This window comes from Durio zibethinus, chromosome 12, assembly GCF_047325235.1.
Source record: "Durio zibethinus cultivar Kanyao isolate XHJ-2024 chromosome 12, ASM4732523v1, whole genome shotgun sequence".
Taxonomy (NCBI): Eukaryota; Viridiplantae; Streptophyta; class Magnoliopsida; order Malvales; family Malvaceae; genus Durio; species Durio zibethinus.
In genome coordinates this window covers 19,232,057-19,249,844 of record NC_143173.1, presented here as the reverse complement: position 1 = coordinate 19,249,844, position 17,788 = coordinate 19,232,057, and the positions used below count along the sequence as shown (strand labels likewise).

Below are 17,788 nucleotides of genomic sequence, written 5' to 3'. Positions count from 1 at the left end.
TAATTTTTGTATCATCAGAGGAACAAAAATTATAATTTTTAAATTTTATAAGGGAATTTATATGCTTACGAATTAGCATGCATCTGTTTCTTTTTTTTTTTTTTTTTAATTCTAAATAAATACATATAAATGTGATAATTTTATGAACTTGTTTTTTAATTGTAAATAAATACATATACATGATAAAATTTTTATTGGAATATAAAGAATTATTCCATAGATGACTTAAAATATATAATCATGATTTTTGCAGGAATAAAAAAAATAAGGGAAAGAATCCTTTCATTTAAGAGGAGATTAATTCAAATAGAACAAAAAGAAAATCCGTTGATGCACGTTTAAGATACTAGGCAAGAACAGCCCCCTCAGTTTTCTTGTTTCCTCTGCATCCGTTCCCCTGTTTTAAGATTTCTTTTTCTTGTTGTTTTCATGGATTCTGTTTCTGTTTTGTTTTATTTATTGAGATGATAGTTAACATGATGCTTGTATATCGGAGCCTGCAATGGAACAGTGGGAAAGGAAAATTCCGTTAGATCGGAGCCTGCAACTGCCAAGCTTAACTACGCCATGAAGGTGCAAGGGACAAGAATAAAGGTTGGTTGAAAAGAGGCAATTCTGTAGAGAATAAGGTTAAAAATATAATAAAAGAAGAGAGGCAAGCGAAACCTCCTCCAAAGCCGTCTTCTATGGACTACGGTAATGGCAGGAGGAAACTTGAGAACCAACAGCTCAAAGAGAAAGCTATATTTGACTGTCGGCGTAAGAATGCTCTAACAGCCACACAACCAATCAATTCAGGTGTGGTCGATGTGGAAGTCGGATGACAACCTACGCTCAAATGCAGACTCGGAGTGCTGATGAACCTATGACAACATCTGTAACATGTACAAATTGCAATCACCGTTGTAAGTTATTGCTAATGGAATGGTTCTCTTGTTGCCCCATTTTTTACTGAGTACCATCTTCTAGGAATGGTCATTAGGCTGCCACTGTTGTGTTTCAGCACTTGGTGCAGTTTGACTTTAGGTAAGGAGCTGTAATTAGTTTTTCTTTTTCTTGTTAATGAGTTGCAAGTTATGAAGCTTTTATCAGTAGGCATTGATTTTTTTTTTTTTGGGACTGGATCTTATATGAATTGTTATTTAAATTTTCTTTGCTGGTTAGGAAACTTTTGGTAGCACCCATACTTCCACTTTTGCTGTCTTCTATCTTTCACAAAATTGTGGATTTCATTGGTGGTGTTTTAAGCTCCTCATTTGAACCATAGGATCGTTTCTCAACATTTATTGAGCAAGTTGTTGCATGAATGCGACAGAAGCAGTATTTTCTTCAATAGCAGAACCTGCTAGCCAAGTGGGCTTGTGCCACATTTTGCCAGAGCAGAGGCGTTAATTGTGAAACTTATATCCAAAAGTTCCAACTGTTGGTTACTGTAAATACTGCTTGTGGCTTCTGAGCAAAGAAAATCCTGTTGAATCTGGATGGAATTCAATTTCCATATTATTTCTTATTAGACAATATAATTTCCAGCTAACTGCAGCCGTAAAGAGAACAAGATCAACAAGAGGAAAACCTGCCAGAAAGGTAAACGAAATCCTTGTATTGTTTTTGACTTGGAAAGGAGAATTGCAGGACAAACTAATGGCATAAGTTATCTTCACTAGACGAATCATTAGAATTACATGACAAAAATCAAGATTGTTGAGAATGAGAAGGTTTGCTGCGTGCCTTGAGAGCCCGGAAAACTCTGGAACTCTTATCAAAGATCTGGGCTCTTCTGTTGTAATCACTAGGCTCTCTCCCTTGGTCTTCCCCCATGATTGCTTCTATTTCCAAGCACTCCAAAAGCTCCACCATTCCCTTCCTTTCCTTGCACCTTTCTCTCAGCCTTCCCAGTTTCATCCACTCTTCTTCTTCTTCTTCAGGTTTCATCTCAGCTTCCGGTTCACTTTCTAATTCAGCCAAATATTCTGATTCCGAAGCCACACACCCGACTGCTAGTTCATGACCAAACCGATGCTTTAAACTTAAACCATCATTTTGCAAACCCCTATAAGCTGATGGCATCCTCAAATAAAATCTGTAACTTTCACATGGTTTTGTAAACTGTTTGACGGTCTTATTAATGGGTAGAGATGAACAAATACTCTGTATTCTTGTATAACATACAGAGGCTCTTTCCATCTTATTGACCACCAAACCAAAGCCAACAGAGAATTTTGCTCTCAAGTCTGAACTTGTTGTGTGGTTCAAATGAGCTTGTATTGTTTGAGATTTAGGTACGGTATTATATAGAGCTTGGGATCTGAAAAGGTAGCCGATCCCACGGCTCCACGTATCACAATTTGGTTGAATGCACACGAAACCGCAACCGCAACCGCGTGTCAAGTCGTGGATAGAGAGTTCGAGATATAAACTAGGTCCTAAATTCCTCGCAGAAAGGCACGCGATTCAAAGGCCAGAGAGTCCACGTCTTTGTCAATTCTGTCGTTAGGCCTTGTCCTTTTTACCGCTTTGCGTGCAAATTATCCAAGGCAAGGCGCAACAAGTTCCTCTTCATAAGAGAAAGAGGTTGCCGTTTGGAAGTTCGCATTCATTTTGTCAGTTACGTTCACGTAAACGTACGAGTTGCCAATCAAACTCTTGTGGAAAAAAAAAGACTATACTGATTACACTGAATCAAAACGTTAACCGAATAAATTGATCCCCATTTGCAAACCTTATTAAATTAGTTAAATACATAATTATGTGTATTCACTGCGATTGAAAAATCAAAGATCTAATGGGGAGAAAAATATATATACATATATTCTTATGTTCAAGGATGAATGATCTGTTGAAAAAACTATACCGGAATTGAACAATGGTTAGACAGCCTACAAATGAAATTCTCCTACCATTTCCACTACTGCTGGAACTCGTCACCTAAAGATTGCTCTAAATTTTTATTCGTATCCTCAATTAAAAAGAATGTCATGCAGCTGAGTTTTCCCTGAGTCTCCTCTCTGCTGCTATAGCAGCCGCCATGGAAGGAGGCAAGTGTCTCAGAGTTTGGCTTTTGGTCCGATTTTCATCAGTTTTTGGTATTGTGGATGATGGCACTGCTGCAAACAGGGATTCAAGATCTTTAAGTGTCAAAACAGGCTGATCTTGATTCCTGGTGTTCCCAACAAAGCCATTAGAGTTCCTGCTTCTGTTCAGTTTATATATGCTCTCTTCGACTGTGTTCTTAACCTAATATCAAAGATAAAAATGCAAATAAGGCCAGAAAACCATGTATGCAGAAGTCAATGATTAAAATTCACAAATGAAAATGAAATGAAGTAAATGTGATCTAGGATCTTAGATTATGCTGTTCAGATATGCAGAACTCAAAGATATAGTTCATTGAATGCCAATGTTTGACTAAAAAGCAGGGGAGAGTGTTGATACAAAGCCTCCTTAAATTTCAAAGAATGAATGCACATAAACTGAGAATGGGTGCTTGTCCAATGAGCTTATTAAGCAAAAGCCTTTTTCAGAAATTTAAAGGATGAACAAAGATATACCATGGAGTTTATAGTCACACATAACATTTATAAATACTAAGAAATGAAGAAACTCCAAAAATGAACCAAACCATTAATGTTGTTCTTATACAGTAGTCTTTAAGAATTGACCCAGAGCAATAAATGATAACAACGTATGATACATTAACAATAAAAATTATATGATCGCATGCAACAAAAGTGAACTTATGTCTGCCTGGAACACTAAATAACAACTTCAGATGTGCCCTTCAAATTAAAACCTATTTGGCACTAATCTAGTAACTTTGAGAAGGAAATTCATGTGCTTGTAGTATGATATTACCATATAAATTTCACAACTCAATTCTTGGGAGGAGAGATGCAGCCAGATATCTAAATGCAAAGTATAGAATTTCTATATGTGCTCTCCAAAGGCACTTGCATCGTGGAGACAAAACCATACACTCAACAAAATCCACACCCACGTACACCCAAAGGCAGCAACATGCACACACTCTAATCATATAATATCAATTATTAAATAGATAGGAGAGTACACATACTATAAAACGATGAACAAGCGTCCTCTTCTCCTGCCCAATTCGATGTACCCTGCTGATTGCTTGCGCTTCTACCGCAGGATTCAGTAGTGGTTCCACAAGAATAACATGCTGTGCCTCTAAAAGATTTAGGCCATTTGCTCCATGTTGGATCAAGAGCAATAACACTTGAACAAATTTGGGTTCTGGCTTCTGCATATGCATCTCCTTGATTCCTTTTCCACCAGTTTTTTGTCCTCTAAATTCACTGATGGCAACATGTGATTTCCTGTAATTGCAAATCTTAAAACTCAATCAATCTGATAATTGATTTCTTTTTTCAGATAATGACAGGGCACTAAAACATTCAAGTAGTCAGCTAATTAAACTGCAGTTTGAAAGCAGTAATTAAAGGATATAAACAGCCACTGCAGAAGAGCCAAGCTTTTTACTTCCACCATGACACGTCAGGTGCCTTGCATTAAAGTATATGAAAATATGAATTTGATAGGAACAGAGATTAAGACTTCTGCTCTGGCTGCTTGTTCTCCTTCCCTACTCTCTTTCTCTCTAGTATAAGGCATCCAGATCCTTCAGTCTTCTCTATTTCATGCTTTATGAAACTTAAAAAGAGGTTTGTATGAAATTCATAGCAATTATCAAAAAGTTTCTAAGCTTCACCTCTTGTACTAGGGTGGCACCTCTTTCGTGGCATTTTCATAACTCTCAAGGTATACAATCAACAAAAATATAGGAAAACAACAATCTGATAGACAAATGCTCTTACCTTCCACCTTTCATTCGGATGTAGGTAATGTCATTAGCGGTGAATGCATGTTCTAACACATCAAGAACATCATTCCAACTTGAGAAAACCAGAACTTTAGCTTTAGGGTCTGCAGACTTAATCCCCAATATCCTTCTAGCAACAGCTTCAATCTGTACAACCATCAACAAGAAGTTTACCATAATAATCATCTATATTTCTTGATGTAAATAACTTGTAGGTCTCTTTTTTCACCCTATAATTTTCAGTGTTATCATTTTAAAGAGGGGATCTTGGAAGGTAAAAGAACATATCATTAGGTAATTAACTTCCTGGATGAGGCATATAACAGAAATAAAAGTCTGAGTTTGCATGAGTAGGGTTCATTCAACCATATACCTAACAAAGACTAAACACACAGACACATTCAGGCAGAGAAACAATGTGGCAGCCAAATAGGACAAGTAGACTCAAGTTTATCCACTGGCAAAGGTTAGTTGACTGCTATGATTGAAAAACGAGGATTCAGGCAGCTCTCTCTGATGCATCCCGCCGCAGTGAGTCCATACAAATTGCAAAGATAAAATAGAAAAGAAAAAAAAGAGAGGTGATTGAATATATCTACAGAATTATGCTATTACAGAAAATACAGCATCCAAGATGGTAGGATAAAGAAAAATGTAACATATGAAAAGAATAGGAAAATATTCATTTGCATGTGAATGCTTAATAGGTATAAAAACCAAATAGATAAATAACATGCATGCCGCATGAGATGTTCTTTTTTTTGGAATTATATTTAGTCAGCTGTGGTGGCCGTTGCATCAAGTGAGGAGCAATGCACAAAAATACACTTGCTAAAGTAAAGCATGGTGTGGATTAAAATAAACAAAAAAACTAGCAGGAGTAATAAAATGCAATTATTCCATGCAAGTTATTCTACCATGAAAGAAGTAGTGCAATCTAGAAACAAAAAAGAAAAGAACACTAGGAATTGCACCTTCGTTCCATAGGAACCTTGTACAGTCAAGGATGCTTCACAATTGTCACCACCTTGAATGGTGTGAAGGATAGCAGAGTTAGGTGAAATTTGCCTATCATCTGCTAGAGCAATATTTACAACATCTGTGTGCTGTCTACATGTTGGGCACATTACCCATTTATTTCGAGACTTAGTTCCATGGCGTAAGCTTTGCTCAGTCATTGCAAATAAACCTGAAAATGTGAAGCATGAACTGCAAATGAGTCAAATGAAAAGTTCAAAGAAAATGAAATAAGATAAATCAATAGGATATAATAATGGAAACATGACAGGTCCCTAAAGTGGTGACAAACTGCAAAATAAAATAAAAAAGAATGGATATTGACAACTGATGAGCCACTATTTGTCAATTCAAGTAATTTGACAGAAAGGAATGGATATTGACAAGTGTGCCAAATGACATATCTTCCAATAAGGATTTTAGAAAATCTTTAGAAGAGTGAGAATACCAGAAACTTGCAAGAACCATATTATTAACTTTAAGGATGTGATATTTTTGGGAGGAAGTTATTCAGTCACCTCAAAATGCAGTTCACCACATAAGTGGAGAGAAAGGTTACTAGTCCAACAGTTCCCCATGTATGCTGAGGGGGGAAAAAAAACTAACAGCAACTGAACAACACAGATTTCTATGACTAGCTTGTTTCAGTTGTATGAGCTTTACAAAACATTGTTACATTACTTTTCATTGAAAGGTTAATGCATTTAATGCCAACATATTTTGAAACACTTCAAAGCAAATGGCTTTATGGCAGTTCAGAAATCAGGAGGGGAGATAGGGATGATGCAAAACTTACATTTACAGCAAGTAACATGTCCACATTGAAATACCATCTTTTGATTGCTTAGCCTTTCTTGACAAATGGGGCAAGCATCCTCATCAGCTTTAGGTACAAATGTACTTTTCTGTTCGATAGAAGTTGACATGGTAGACATATCTTGAGTTAAAGCGGAATTATCAGAACTTTCCATTGGCACCTTATTTTTGGATAGTACCAACCCCTGAAAATAATTTACGTAAAGTAGGTACAATAGCAGCAAATGAGTTTGTTATTTATATATGAAGGTGTGAAAAGGATAAAGTTCAACGAAGACAAATATATGGTATGCGATTTCCTTCGGCTAAAGCATACAAAATATCAACCATAAGATTACAAAGGAAAAAACTGTGCTGTACAAAGGGGAGTGGGAAAATAAAACTTGACTCTAAAGAATTTCCAGCAGACATTTTTGCAGTACCTTCAAATAACGAAGTTTCCCTTTGGTACTTGATAACAAAGTCATGGACATGAACTTGTCACTAGTGTTTTGCACACTAGCTGAAGCCAATTCATTTGGACTTAAAGCATCAATAGATTTGTCATTTTCAGATTCTCTTATGTGCAATCGAGTGGTCGCCATCTTGAGTTCATCATGCGCATTCAGAACTTGTGCTTGAGCAATTGCTAAGAGCCTTGCATGCCGATACTCCTTTCTCATGCCCTTAACCAGGTTATGAGAAAGGTAGGAGGGGTCAAAAGAAGCAAAACGGGAAAGTCAATTTCCATAAAATACGTGATACTTACATGAGACAAAATCACCTTAAAGCTCCTCAAAACATAAGCATATAAACAAAATGCTAATACAATGAGGAAACAACTGGTTATGATTATGCCCCCGCCCCTAATTATTGGCAGTGTAGCAGCTGGTACCAGCAAAAAGTTATTGAACGGACCATACCTCCAGAATTTGTAGTTGCTTTGTAGCTGCCGACATACCCTCTTTTCTCAACTGAGCCTTGCAACAGCTCTTTATAACTCCAAGAGCAACTTCCAATTGAGAGGGAGATTTTGAGACCTATCAATGATAATCCAAAGGGTATAAAGTGTGTAAATACTATTTTAATGAAAGTAAATTTGGAATTCACAATGACAAAGAAACAGGTTTCATGCAGTTGTAAATATGTGCTTGGAAATGATATTAAAACTAATTGATCCACCTAGCTCAAAATACAACTAGGGTTTTAGAGATGGGTGTCCTGGTGACAAGTATACAGCCAGGTGCTATTCTGATATCAAACTCCTGGATGTGAAAAAGTGGTTGCTTCATAAATCCTAGGGAAAGAGATTATCATCATGTCATGATTGAATACCGACAAGAAGCAGACTCAAAACTAAATAAATGAGAAAGAAATTAAAAAGGAGACAATGAAAAGAGAAAAACAACACATAAAATCATGAAGGAACTGACAAAATAAGAGATAGTGAGGCATCTGTCACAATCTTAAGCCCAATGCAAGCAATAAGGTATAAAGACAACCAGTGCTAAGGCTCAACACATTAAGATGTAGCAGCATCAAGTACACAGATACTCAAGTTCACCAACTTGTTAACAATGATTAGTAAAGCCCCAATACACCTTAAGAATAAAACTTAGAAGAGATAAAATAACCAACCACTATTGTTTCTTGAACACCTCTTTTCAATTCTTTATTATCAACATCAGATGAAGTTGAATTTTTATTTGGCTGCAATAAATTCCAATAAAAGCGATTCAGTGCAGACTTCTTCTTCTTCAAAACTATTGCCTCTTCAGCTGATGTAACCATCTCTCCATCATTTTTGTTAACACGAAAGAGCCTTGCCTCATAATCCTGGTGCAAGAAGTTAAAAAAAATAACTAATGTAAAATGGCATATAGTTGTATTTCCAAACATCAACATGAACAAAGAAGTTTGGAAGCAAACCTGGAATAAATCCTCTAGTTCACAATGAACGCAAATGGGGCCATTACCAATAACCTGGCAATTACGGCAGTATCTCACACGTTTAATATCCTCCTCATTTGGTTTTTCCATTGTTTGATCAATTTCTAAAAGTCGATCAAGCAATTTTCCCCTAACAGATTCCAATAGATCTAAACCAGTCTGGATGTGATACTTTAGAGCAGTAATACTTTGAAACCTGTAGTAAAGCCAATTAAAGTTCTGTAGTAAAGCCAATTAAAGTTGGTCACTATATGGAAGATAGAATTTAATTAAGATTATAACTATTACAATATACTCCATCAGAAACTCTAACAAAAATATAATATACTAATTACCATGCAAAAAAGCAACAATAATTTTAAATAGCCTGCTCAGGAAAGATCCCCAGTTTGCAACTGCAAATCTGTTTCTGATTTTAAAAGAAGATTATAGAAACCTACTGTTATATTATGGATGCAACTTTCCTCAAGCTCAATTTTACTGTTTATAACTTTAATGATGCAAAACATAATCTCTCAGGAATTTCTCATCAGGATTTCTAAAACTATCAAAATATTTGTGTTTAGTTTTAATATAATTGCATTTGATTTATCTGGTGTTATTCCTCCTTCAGCACTGCGCTCTATGTACTATTCCAACAGCAATTATCCCTTGCAAAGATGTGAGAAATGTGTTCTTTTCAAAAGTATAAATCAGTAGATTCTGAAAATGGAAAACATGCATTAACAAGGCAAGTTCAGTTACAACTGAATGAATAGAAAGAATATTGCAGGAGATAGAATCAATCAATTTGTGTCATAACTGAGGCTTAAAGAGAACATACATACTTAAGATATTTGTTGCTTTAAGATTTTATTTTGGTCTTGTATTCTTGGAACTGCTTTTACTGCAGCGAGTTGTATTTTGTAGCAGGCTAGCAGCTATGTTTTGGATGAATTCAAAAAATTCTTTACTTATCAAAATAAAAAAGAAAAAGTAGAAACAATATTTTATGGCATATAAGGATTGGAAGAACTGCTCAGGAGAGGCAATTCTAAAAACTAAGATCATCTCTAACCAGGAAGACATTTGTAATGGGCGTCGATTCTTAAGAGATCCTGAGATAGCATCTTCAATCTTTCTGATTAACTCATTAGAGAAGTCCTTGTTTTGCTCAGCATGATGAAGAGCTTCTAACCACCATACTCTATGTTCATTATTAATATCGCTAAGTGCATCACAAACCTGCAAAAACATTATTGTTAATTATCCAAAGTGCAAAAGATGGACAAACAATTGCAAAGCAAACACCAGGATACTACAACTAAAGAGGCTGTTATTGCAATTGACAATTACCACTTTTGGCTTGAAATGTTGGAGAATATTCCATAATTTTAATTGAGACTGTAAATTATGTGAAAATCAAATTTTGAACAAGAAAGGTATGGCTTATTCTACTGAAAGCAGATACTTGTGCCACCTAGAATCTATCATTTCAGCTTGATTAGAATCTTGTAATATGATTAAAGAGAAAAAACCCTCCGTAAAGTGTTGGCTCTAAGCACAGATGGCACTACACCAGCATGAGATGTATCATTTTCCAGAAAAATAAAGTGAAAAAACAAAAAAAAAAGGTGTTTGTTGGAGGGTGCAACAATAATGAATAATAAAGAACTAGCTGCTGTATCCTCCTGATTTTACTGCAAGCTAAAATCATGCCTATTTTGTGAGTTGAGTGAACTATATCGGTCCTGTTTATGCAAAGAGAGCTTTCAAGAGGTTGCAAAAGAAGTTTTGATTCTTAGAGATTATTTGTGGCAGGAAACAACTGCATTATGGCTTGACTATTTGCTGATTAGATTGCCATAAATATGCTGCTGAATGAGCATGCAGATTACTTTCACATGAGACTCTTGTAAATAGAAAAATATTGTATTATTCTCAAAAACATTTTCATATTCCAACAAAAAGGAGAGGGAGAGAAACAACTACAAACACAGAAAACACAAGTAGAATATAGCATGACATGTAAGGTGCAATTGACGAGTAGCATTGAATGACAACACCTACATTCTAACTGCTATGGCTGTGCATCTGAATCTAATACATATTTTGTAAAATTTATCATGTACCACATTCCAAAGTGCTATGAAAAACATGGATTATACCTGCATGTAGGATTTTCTGAACTCTTGCTGAGCTGCAGATAACTTTGTAGTAAACGCTGATAAGTACTTCTGTTTTAACTTCTCGCATTCTATTCTCAAAGATTGTTCATTGAAAGTTCCGGATGACATGTGGCACTGACCATTATAATCTTGGTCATTACTTGTGCCATTTTCTGATAGGTCAGATGCTGTATCAGGTAGATTCCCAGCATTGATTTCCGAATTCTCAAGGTCCTCGAGTTTCTGCTCCTTCACATTACTTTGATCACATATTTCAATACTGTGGACCTTGGAGGCTTTCTCATAGCTTCCAGATAACTGCTGTATCTCTACTGGAAGTTGCTCCGAGGAAGTTGTAACCTTTAGGAGTATCTCAGCAAGATTGTGATGAATGTGAATGCTCAATAGAGGGTCCAGGCGAAAATCCTCAGAGTGTTCTTTAGTGATATCCAGTGCTTCCTTGTACAATGATACAGCTTGAGAAAGTTTCTCCTCTATTATAGCTATTCCTGCAAGCCCATTTAAAGCACTAACCAACATCCTGAGCACTTCCTCTCCTTCTGTCTTGGTCTTGCTTATAAGAACCTACAAAAACAATATTCCTCTTAATGTGAAGTACCAATAATAATAGCTTTTGCAGCAAATTTCACCAAATGTTTCTAATATAACCCACATTTAATATTTCCTCCATAGTCATTGGGGCCTGTTGCAGAGACCGCAACCCAAAGCTACCTACTTGAGGGTGACAACAGGCTTGGCGAAGCTTCAAGAGTGAGTTCAGCAGCTTTGCAGCTTCTGTATGAGTGATGATAGGATCAAAAGTTGCACCAGAAGAAAAACCACCTAGAAAAGTAAATATAAATATGTAAGACCTGAACTCTTTTTCTAGCTTTAAGTTGTTACATTACTTGTAAATGTCTCTTAGATAAAGGTTCTGTAAAACCAACAACAACCTGGGATTTCTCTTTTCAGGAAATCTTCTTTCAAACTTTCAAGAACTTCACTGGCATAACTCGTGCATGTTTCATGTTGTCTTTGGTAAAAGTGTTCTTCAATTGGTGAGAAAGTGAGCCAAGAGACACATTCCTCTTGAGGGGGAAGATACAACTCATCTGCAACATGTATTTTTGAAGAACGCCACATTATTTGTTTAAAAAATTTATGTGTGAATTCCATTGCACCTCCATCTTGCCTCTGCAAAAAGAGCAAAATAAACATAAAATAAAAAATTGGAAACTGTACGAGACTTAGAACCACTTCAGGATTTGAAGAACAGCCAAAGAACATTCAATAAAATATACAAGCCAAAAATTCACAAAAAGCACTGCATTGTGGGTGAAACATTAAGAGCATATTTTTCTTTTTCTGTTTTATTTTTTATTTTTTATTTTTTGTTTAGTACAGTATATTATTACATAAAGACCCCAGCCCACAACAAATGACAAGAAGCAGAGCATGCAAAGATATATTAGGTCCATTTTTTGAACCAAATTAAGTACAGTGGTAAAATTGCACCCATTCAAAGATGAGTGGTAAATTTGATCCATCACCCAAATAGAGTAGTTAATTTGGACCTTATCCCAAAAAATAAAAAATAAAAAGTGAAAAATTTTCTAATTTCTTGTAATCTCCTGTATCTGATAAACTTTTAAAATAAAATTTCTCTGGCATTCACATGCAAGTAGCATGTCACATTTTAGCACTATCATCCACAAAGGACAATTAATGAAACTTTACATGAAAAATTTTAGACAAAAGGACTTAAACCAAGAGAGTATACTCATGGAAGATGATGAATATGTTCAGTTGGCACAACTTGCATCATTGAAATATATTACATAATTTTACATTCCTGCTCTTTGGGAGCAAACTGTGATGACCCCGTCTATTGCAAGATTGAAATTCAATAATTTTCATACTTTCAGGGACATAATTAGAATTACTACTTCCAAAAGCTTTTATTAGTATTTATTATGCAGTTTATGTCATCAACAAACACTTAAATTTTTAAAGCTATAATATTATATAAGACAAGACAAATTATTTTTGTTTGCCCTTAAGAGGAAAGATTGGCTCCTATTTAAGTGTATATTGGAAGCCAACATGCACATACGTGATTGTTGGAATACATGCAAAGTTAAGAGAACTTCATACCTCATACGGATCTTGTATAACTTCCACCCACCACCTTAAAACATTGAAAGGACTTAGTTTCAGGAATCTTAAAAGTCCGTATATGTCATCCAGTTTGCGTTGTATGGGAGTGCCCGTAATACACCAGCGATGCTTCGCATATAATCTCATTGCCATTTCTGTTGCAGCAGCAGTATTGCTCTCCACCATTTGAGCCTCATCCAGACACACCCTCCACCAAAATATTCTGGTGAGAAGAGTTGGAATGACAGGGTACCTACCAAAAAGACAGTCTGTCATCATCTTTAAACCTTAAACAAGGAGGCAGCCAGGATCACAGCTAACATTATTAGGTCAACCGGGGCCCATTCTAGTTAGTTGAAAATTTCATTTAATGTTATCTAATTTTATATTTTAAAGAATTCATATTAATAGAAACCAAAAGGATTGGAGGAAAAAAAGTTTGAAGGTAAACAATTAAGCACTGGAGAAACCAAAATGATTGTTGACAAAATGAAGTTTTGTCGAAAGGGAAAAAATTCAACTAAAAAACACTCCTGGAATTAGTACATAGTTTGGAAACATTTACCTTATGTATAAGAATTTACAAAGAGAACTTCAATAAGGAAAATTTGTAAAGGTCAAAATAAAACTTTAGAAAAGCCTGGGTACATCCATGGAGCCAGCTCCAAGCATTCAATGAACCCAGTGAATCTCAGAAGCAATGAATTTTGGGGCATTGGAAAAAATAATATATAACAACTTGAGGACACTTTCAAATAAAAAGCCAATCCAGTTTAGTAAATGCTCATTTTTGAGAAACACAATAAATCAGAAGTTAAGAAGGAACCTCTTCTGGAATCTCAAGAAGCGTCGATCACCTTCATGCCTGTCAGAGTCGTGAGAGAGGTCCTCTTTGAGTACATCATATGTTGTTAATACAATGTCAGCACAGACAAGTTCATTGATATCCACTCTAGATGTATTCGAAAGAGAAGGGTTTCTTACACCTTCATAGATACAAAGTTTTAATGAACCTGGACGAGTATGGCTATGGATGACAAATAAAAGTAAAAGGATATAAGTACGAATCACAAATAAAAAAGGCACAAAGTAATGCAATTCAACAAATTATCCTCTGAACATGTAAATATTATCTAAAATAAATGGCTTCCAGTTCACATAAAAAGGTCTATCTAAAATATTTCAATTTTTTCAACAAAAAGAAATTAAAGTAATTAGGATTTCATGCATGAAAATGGTTGTGATCTATGATTAACAGATTCATTTTCACTATTATCATTTCAATTTCAACTCTAATGACTCATCATTTCTGACTATAATAACAATGGATGCAGTCCCAACCTCCATCCAACAAGGTTACTTTGACCCATCTATGTTACATAAATTGCCTTGGCATGGATCATACTTATTTTTCCAGATTTCTTTAGTATTTAAGTCATATTGGGCCCCCTGCCTTTTATGAAATCATTAAGTTTAAGGGATTTCGGAGCACATCAGCCCAGAAAACGGAGTGAAGTTAAAAGAATGCCTCCCATAGGACCAAAAGCTCTTAAACTTCATGTCTCACGATTGATGTTGAGAGATCAGAGTTCAGCTGAGGTGTGGCTACTAGCTCCTCAAATCAGGGCCTTATAGAGAAAAAGTTGCATCAGGATCACAACAGTCTAAGTGGATTTCAAGCTATATCTTACCATTAGAAGATGTCATATGCCCAGAACTTCCAACATCCCAGTTGGCCATGAAAAACATGTTTGACTCAATCAGCAGATCATTAATATATTTAGATATATTTTTCCTTTACAATCTGAAGGAATTAAGTGAAATTCACAAAATGATATGCAAATTTCTTAATTCTCCAAAATAATTTACTTACCAAAGAAATGCAGAATTTAATGCTACTATAGTCCTAAGGATACTGGAATTTGCAAGTGTAAAAAAAGAAGTGAGGGAAACAATTTATACCGTATAATCTCAGAGTGCCATTGGGATAATATAGGAACTGGACAGACTATAAGTGTGGCACCTGTAGCAATGGGAGAGTCGGTAGCTTGTAGTAGCTCTGAACATGGCAGGCAGATATGTTCTCCCTCTCTGACAACAATATTGGTTGTCTCTTTCCTTCTTATCTGCTTTTGTAGTCCTTGTTCATCAGCACTTTCACTGACTTTCTGGGCTTTTCCTCTAGGTGAATAACCTACACACTCTGAATGTTGCCAAGCATCACACATATCGCACTGTACCCATAATCCTTTATATTTACGGTTTTCACTCACAGCTCCACATATGCACTCAACACGCTCCCTTTTCAATCTTCTGAGACTAACTTTCTCATCAGTAGTGACCTTTGCTACATTATCATTAAATACACCACCTTCAGATTCTGGCTTCTGGTGTGCGAAGATGCAAGCAAGCAGTTCAACAGTCTTCCCCAAACCCATTTCATCTGTGATGTTCATAATGACCACCACCAAAGCAAGCAGAGTGACATTAGATTTGTGGATAAATATCAGCTTTAAACAATAAAAAAAAAAAAAAGCAAAACTTTTCAGAAGTCAAAAGTCCAAAAAGAACCCAAAATTTTAGGAGCATGCACCAGACAAGAGCATACAAGAATTAGTTGGTGTCAATATCTAAGTAAGCTACTAACCAAGCAAGAGTAGATTCCCACGCTAATTTGGAACACCACAATCCCACAAATCTTGGGAATTCACAAGCCAAACTCAAACGAATGGACCAATTGGCCCAAAAAAAAAAAAAATGAACAAACCAGTGATATGCTGAAGTAGTGAAAATGCAGAAATGATGCATATAACACATAAGATGATAACTACTGTACCAAAATTGCTATGTCTGTAAACTATCAATCACACTGAAAGGATCAACTTTATGAGGAAAACTTTCAATCCCCTGAGAAGTTGATAGGACTTATGCATGCAAAATTTTTCATCCCTATCACTACTAAACTTCGGCTCTTTAAGAATATAAACCAGAAAACATTATGTACCTGCTAGAATACCGCCGTAGACATAAGGAGAAGTGGACTTCGGATGCAGAGAAACATTTCCACTGAAAACATTATACCACACATTAAGCAAGTGAAGAGAAGAAAAATGCTCTCTTTTTTTTTTAATTATTATTTTGAGGGTGTGGGAGTGGGGGGTGGGAAAAACCACAAGCCACAAAAACAGGAGCAATGCAAGGACATTCTTTTCAGTAAAATCCCAATTGGAGAAAAAGAACCCTACCCAAATGGATTAAAGTACATTTTTGAATAAGTATCAAGAAAATCCACTGGTACACACAATGGAGAAGACAACATGCTCCTTTCCCATTCATCCAGACTTCTTGAATCTCCCTTCTCTCGTTTTACCATCCAGTAAGCCGCACGGCGCTGATATGGTCTCAGAACAGGGAGCAAGTCAGGAATTTCATCCTCAAGCATTGAGTTCTCTCTGCACAGGACACATACAAGTGATTTCAATACCAAAAATAGGAAGTCGCAACATAACTATGACAGTTACGCATCACTAAATAAATCTATAATACAATAATTGGAAATAATAAAAATATTATTAAAATAATTGGACAACTCACTTTGATGGCTTTATAGCTTCATAAAACCCAGCAACATCAAACCTTGCTCGTTTCCTAGATCGGGAAGCTTCATCTTCTGTCAGTAGATACAAATCAACTTCCATGTTCATTGGTTCAATAATTCCATACTTAGCCTCAGAAGTCATTACTTCAGGACGTAACCAAGCCATGACATTCATCATACTCTTTTTCCAAAGTTGCCTTGTGTTCTCCAGGAGTGATTCACAATCATGGAAAACACTCTTTAGTATCTCCACCCTCACTCTGAAAGATGGCAAGCTCTCTGAAAGTGTTACCAACATCGCTGGCCTCAAGGTCATAAATTTCAAACTTGCCAAGTGCACAAGAGCAGAAATACCTACATCAGGACCATCAAAACTCCCAGATAACATCACTGATTCCTTCTCCGCACCATCACAGATGCTTTTCTCTACAAATTCCAAAGATACATCACTAGAAGATAACACAGGCCAATGTCCTAGTTTAATACGACTGACAAACTCATTGACATTACAAACTCGAAACCTTAAGGAGTACTTGGAGTCCTCACTGATTCTATAACCAGCAAAACCTTCTCTCAAATTCAAATCAATCAGAACAACCTCAGATATGTCAAGATGCTCATCCGAATGCCAAGAAGCCCCATCAACCTCTACAAAGAATGGTTGTTCTGTATCCACTAGTTCCACCTTCCCTTTTTGCCTGTTTTCGTCTGCTTCCTGTTTGGGGTCGACATTACCATTGTTCTCTATAATTAAGGCGCCTGATCGACGCGGATTGGCTTGCTTTTTCCTACCCATTGTTCTCACTACAAACCAAATAGAAACTAGATAAACGGACAGAAATTTACAAACAAAACCAGAAGCTTTAACAGTGTTTCAATACCTAATATAAGAAACAGCTTGAGTTCTTTGATGCAAAGATGCATGCCCAGATCATTAGAAAACGCCAAAAGCAATAAACAAAAGTTGAAAGCAAAGGAATTCCATTGAATGAGCGGAAATATAAAAGTAAAAGGAGCAAATTGAATTATAGCAATGCGAATAAGCTAGAGAAAGGGATATGAAACCTGAGAAAGAGAAGCAAAAGCAATACCTGGAAACAAATTAAGGCAGAATTTAGTTGCATTTAGAAGGTGTTATAAGGAGAAAGTTTCGGATTTGAATTGTGAGGTTTGAAGGAAGAACAGGGGCAGACGAGTCACGACCGCTGGGAGACTGCAAACACGCGCCAATTACGAGTTGCCAAAGTCGGTAACTCGAAGGTAGATTTTGCTTTGTTTTATACT

At 36.1% G+C, this 17,788-nt stretch overlaps 2 protein-coding genes across 9 annotated transcripts; both read right to left on the bottom strand.

The window, feature by feature from the left end:
* Positions 1-1,471: 1,471 nt before the first annotated feature.
* Positions 1,472-2,275, bottom strand: LOC111295829 (uncharacterized). Its single transcript, XM_022889578.2, has one exon. The coding sequence runs from the start codon at positions 2,182-2,184 to the stop codon at positions 1,693-1,695; it is 492 nt and encodes a 163-aa protein (XP_022745313.1). The 5' UTR covers positions 2,185-2,275; the 3' UTR covers positions 1,472-1,692.
* Positions 2,276-2,687: 412 nt separating this feature from the next.
* On the bottom strand, positions 2,688-17,760 carry LOC111295825 (RING-finger, DEAD-like helicase, PHD and SNF2 domain-containing protein). 8 transcript variants are annotated; one of them, XM_022889565.2, is made up of 20 exons: positions 17,596-17,760; positions 16,501-17,308; positions 16,152-16,358; positions 15,911-15,972; positions 14,869-15,349; positions 13,733-13,933; positions 12,904-13,159; positions 11,700-11,943; positions 11,423-11,592; positions 10,750-11,334; positions 9,660-9,826; positions 8,582-8,798; positions 8,291-8,488; positions 7,576-7,692; positions 7,096-7,338; positions 6,654-6,858; positions 5,815-6,029; positions 4,836-4,987; positions 4,073-4,337; positions 2,688-3,234 (listed from the first exon to the last, which is right to left on the bottom strand). In XM_022889565.2, exons 2-20 carry the CDS (start codon positions 17,298-17,300, stop codon positions 2,974-2,976), a joined length of 5,046 nt encoding a protein of 1,681 aa, XP_022745300.1. In that variant the 5' UTR covers positions 17,301-17,308; positions 17,596-17,760; the 3' UTR covers positions 2,688-2,973. The 8 variants fall into 8 exon arrangements, with proteins under 8 accessions (XP_022745300.1, XP_089597100.1, XP_089597101.1 ...); XM_089740974.1 differs by having other exon boundaries at positions 11,703-11,943; XM_089740975.1 differs by having other exon boundaries at positions 11,423-11,544; positions 11,703-11,943.
* Positions 17,761-17,788: the final 28 nt, after the last annotated feature.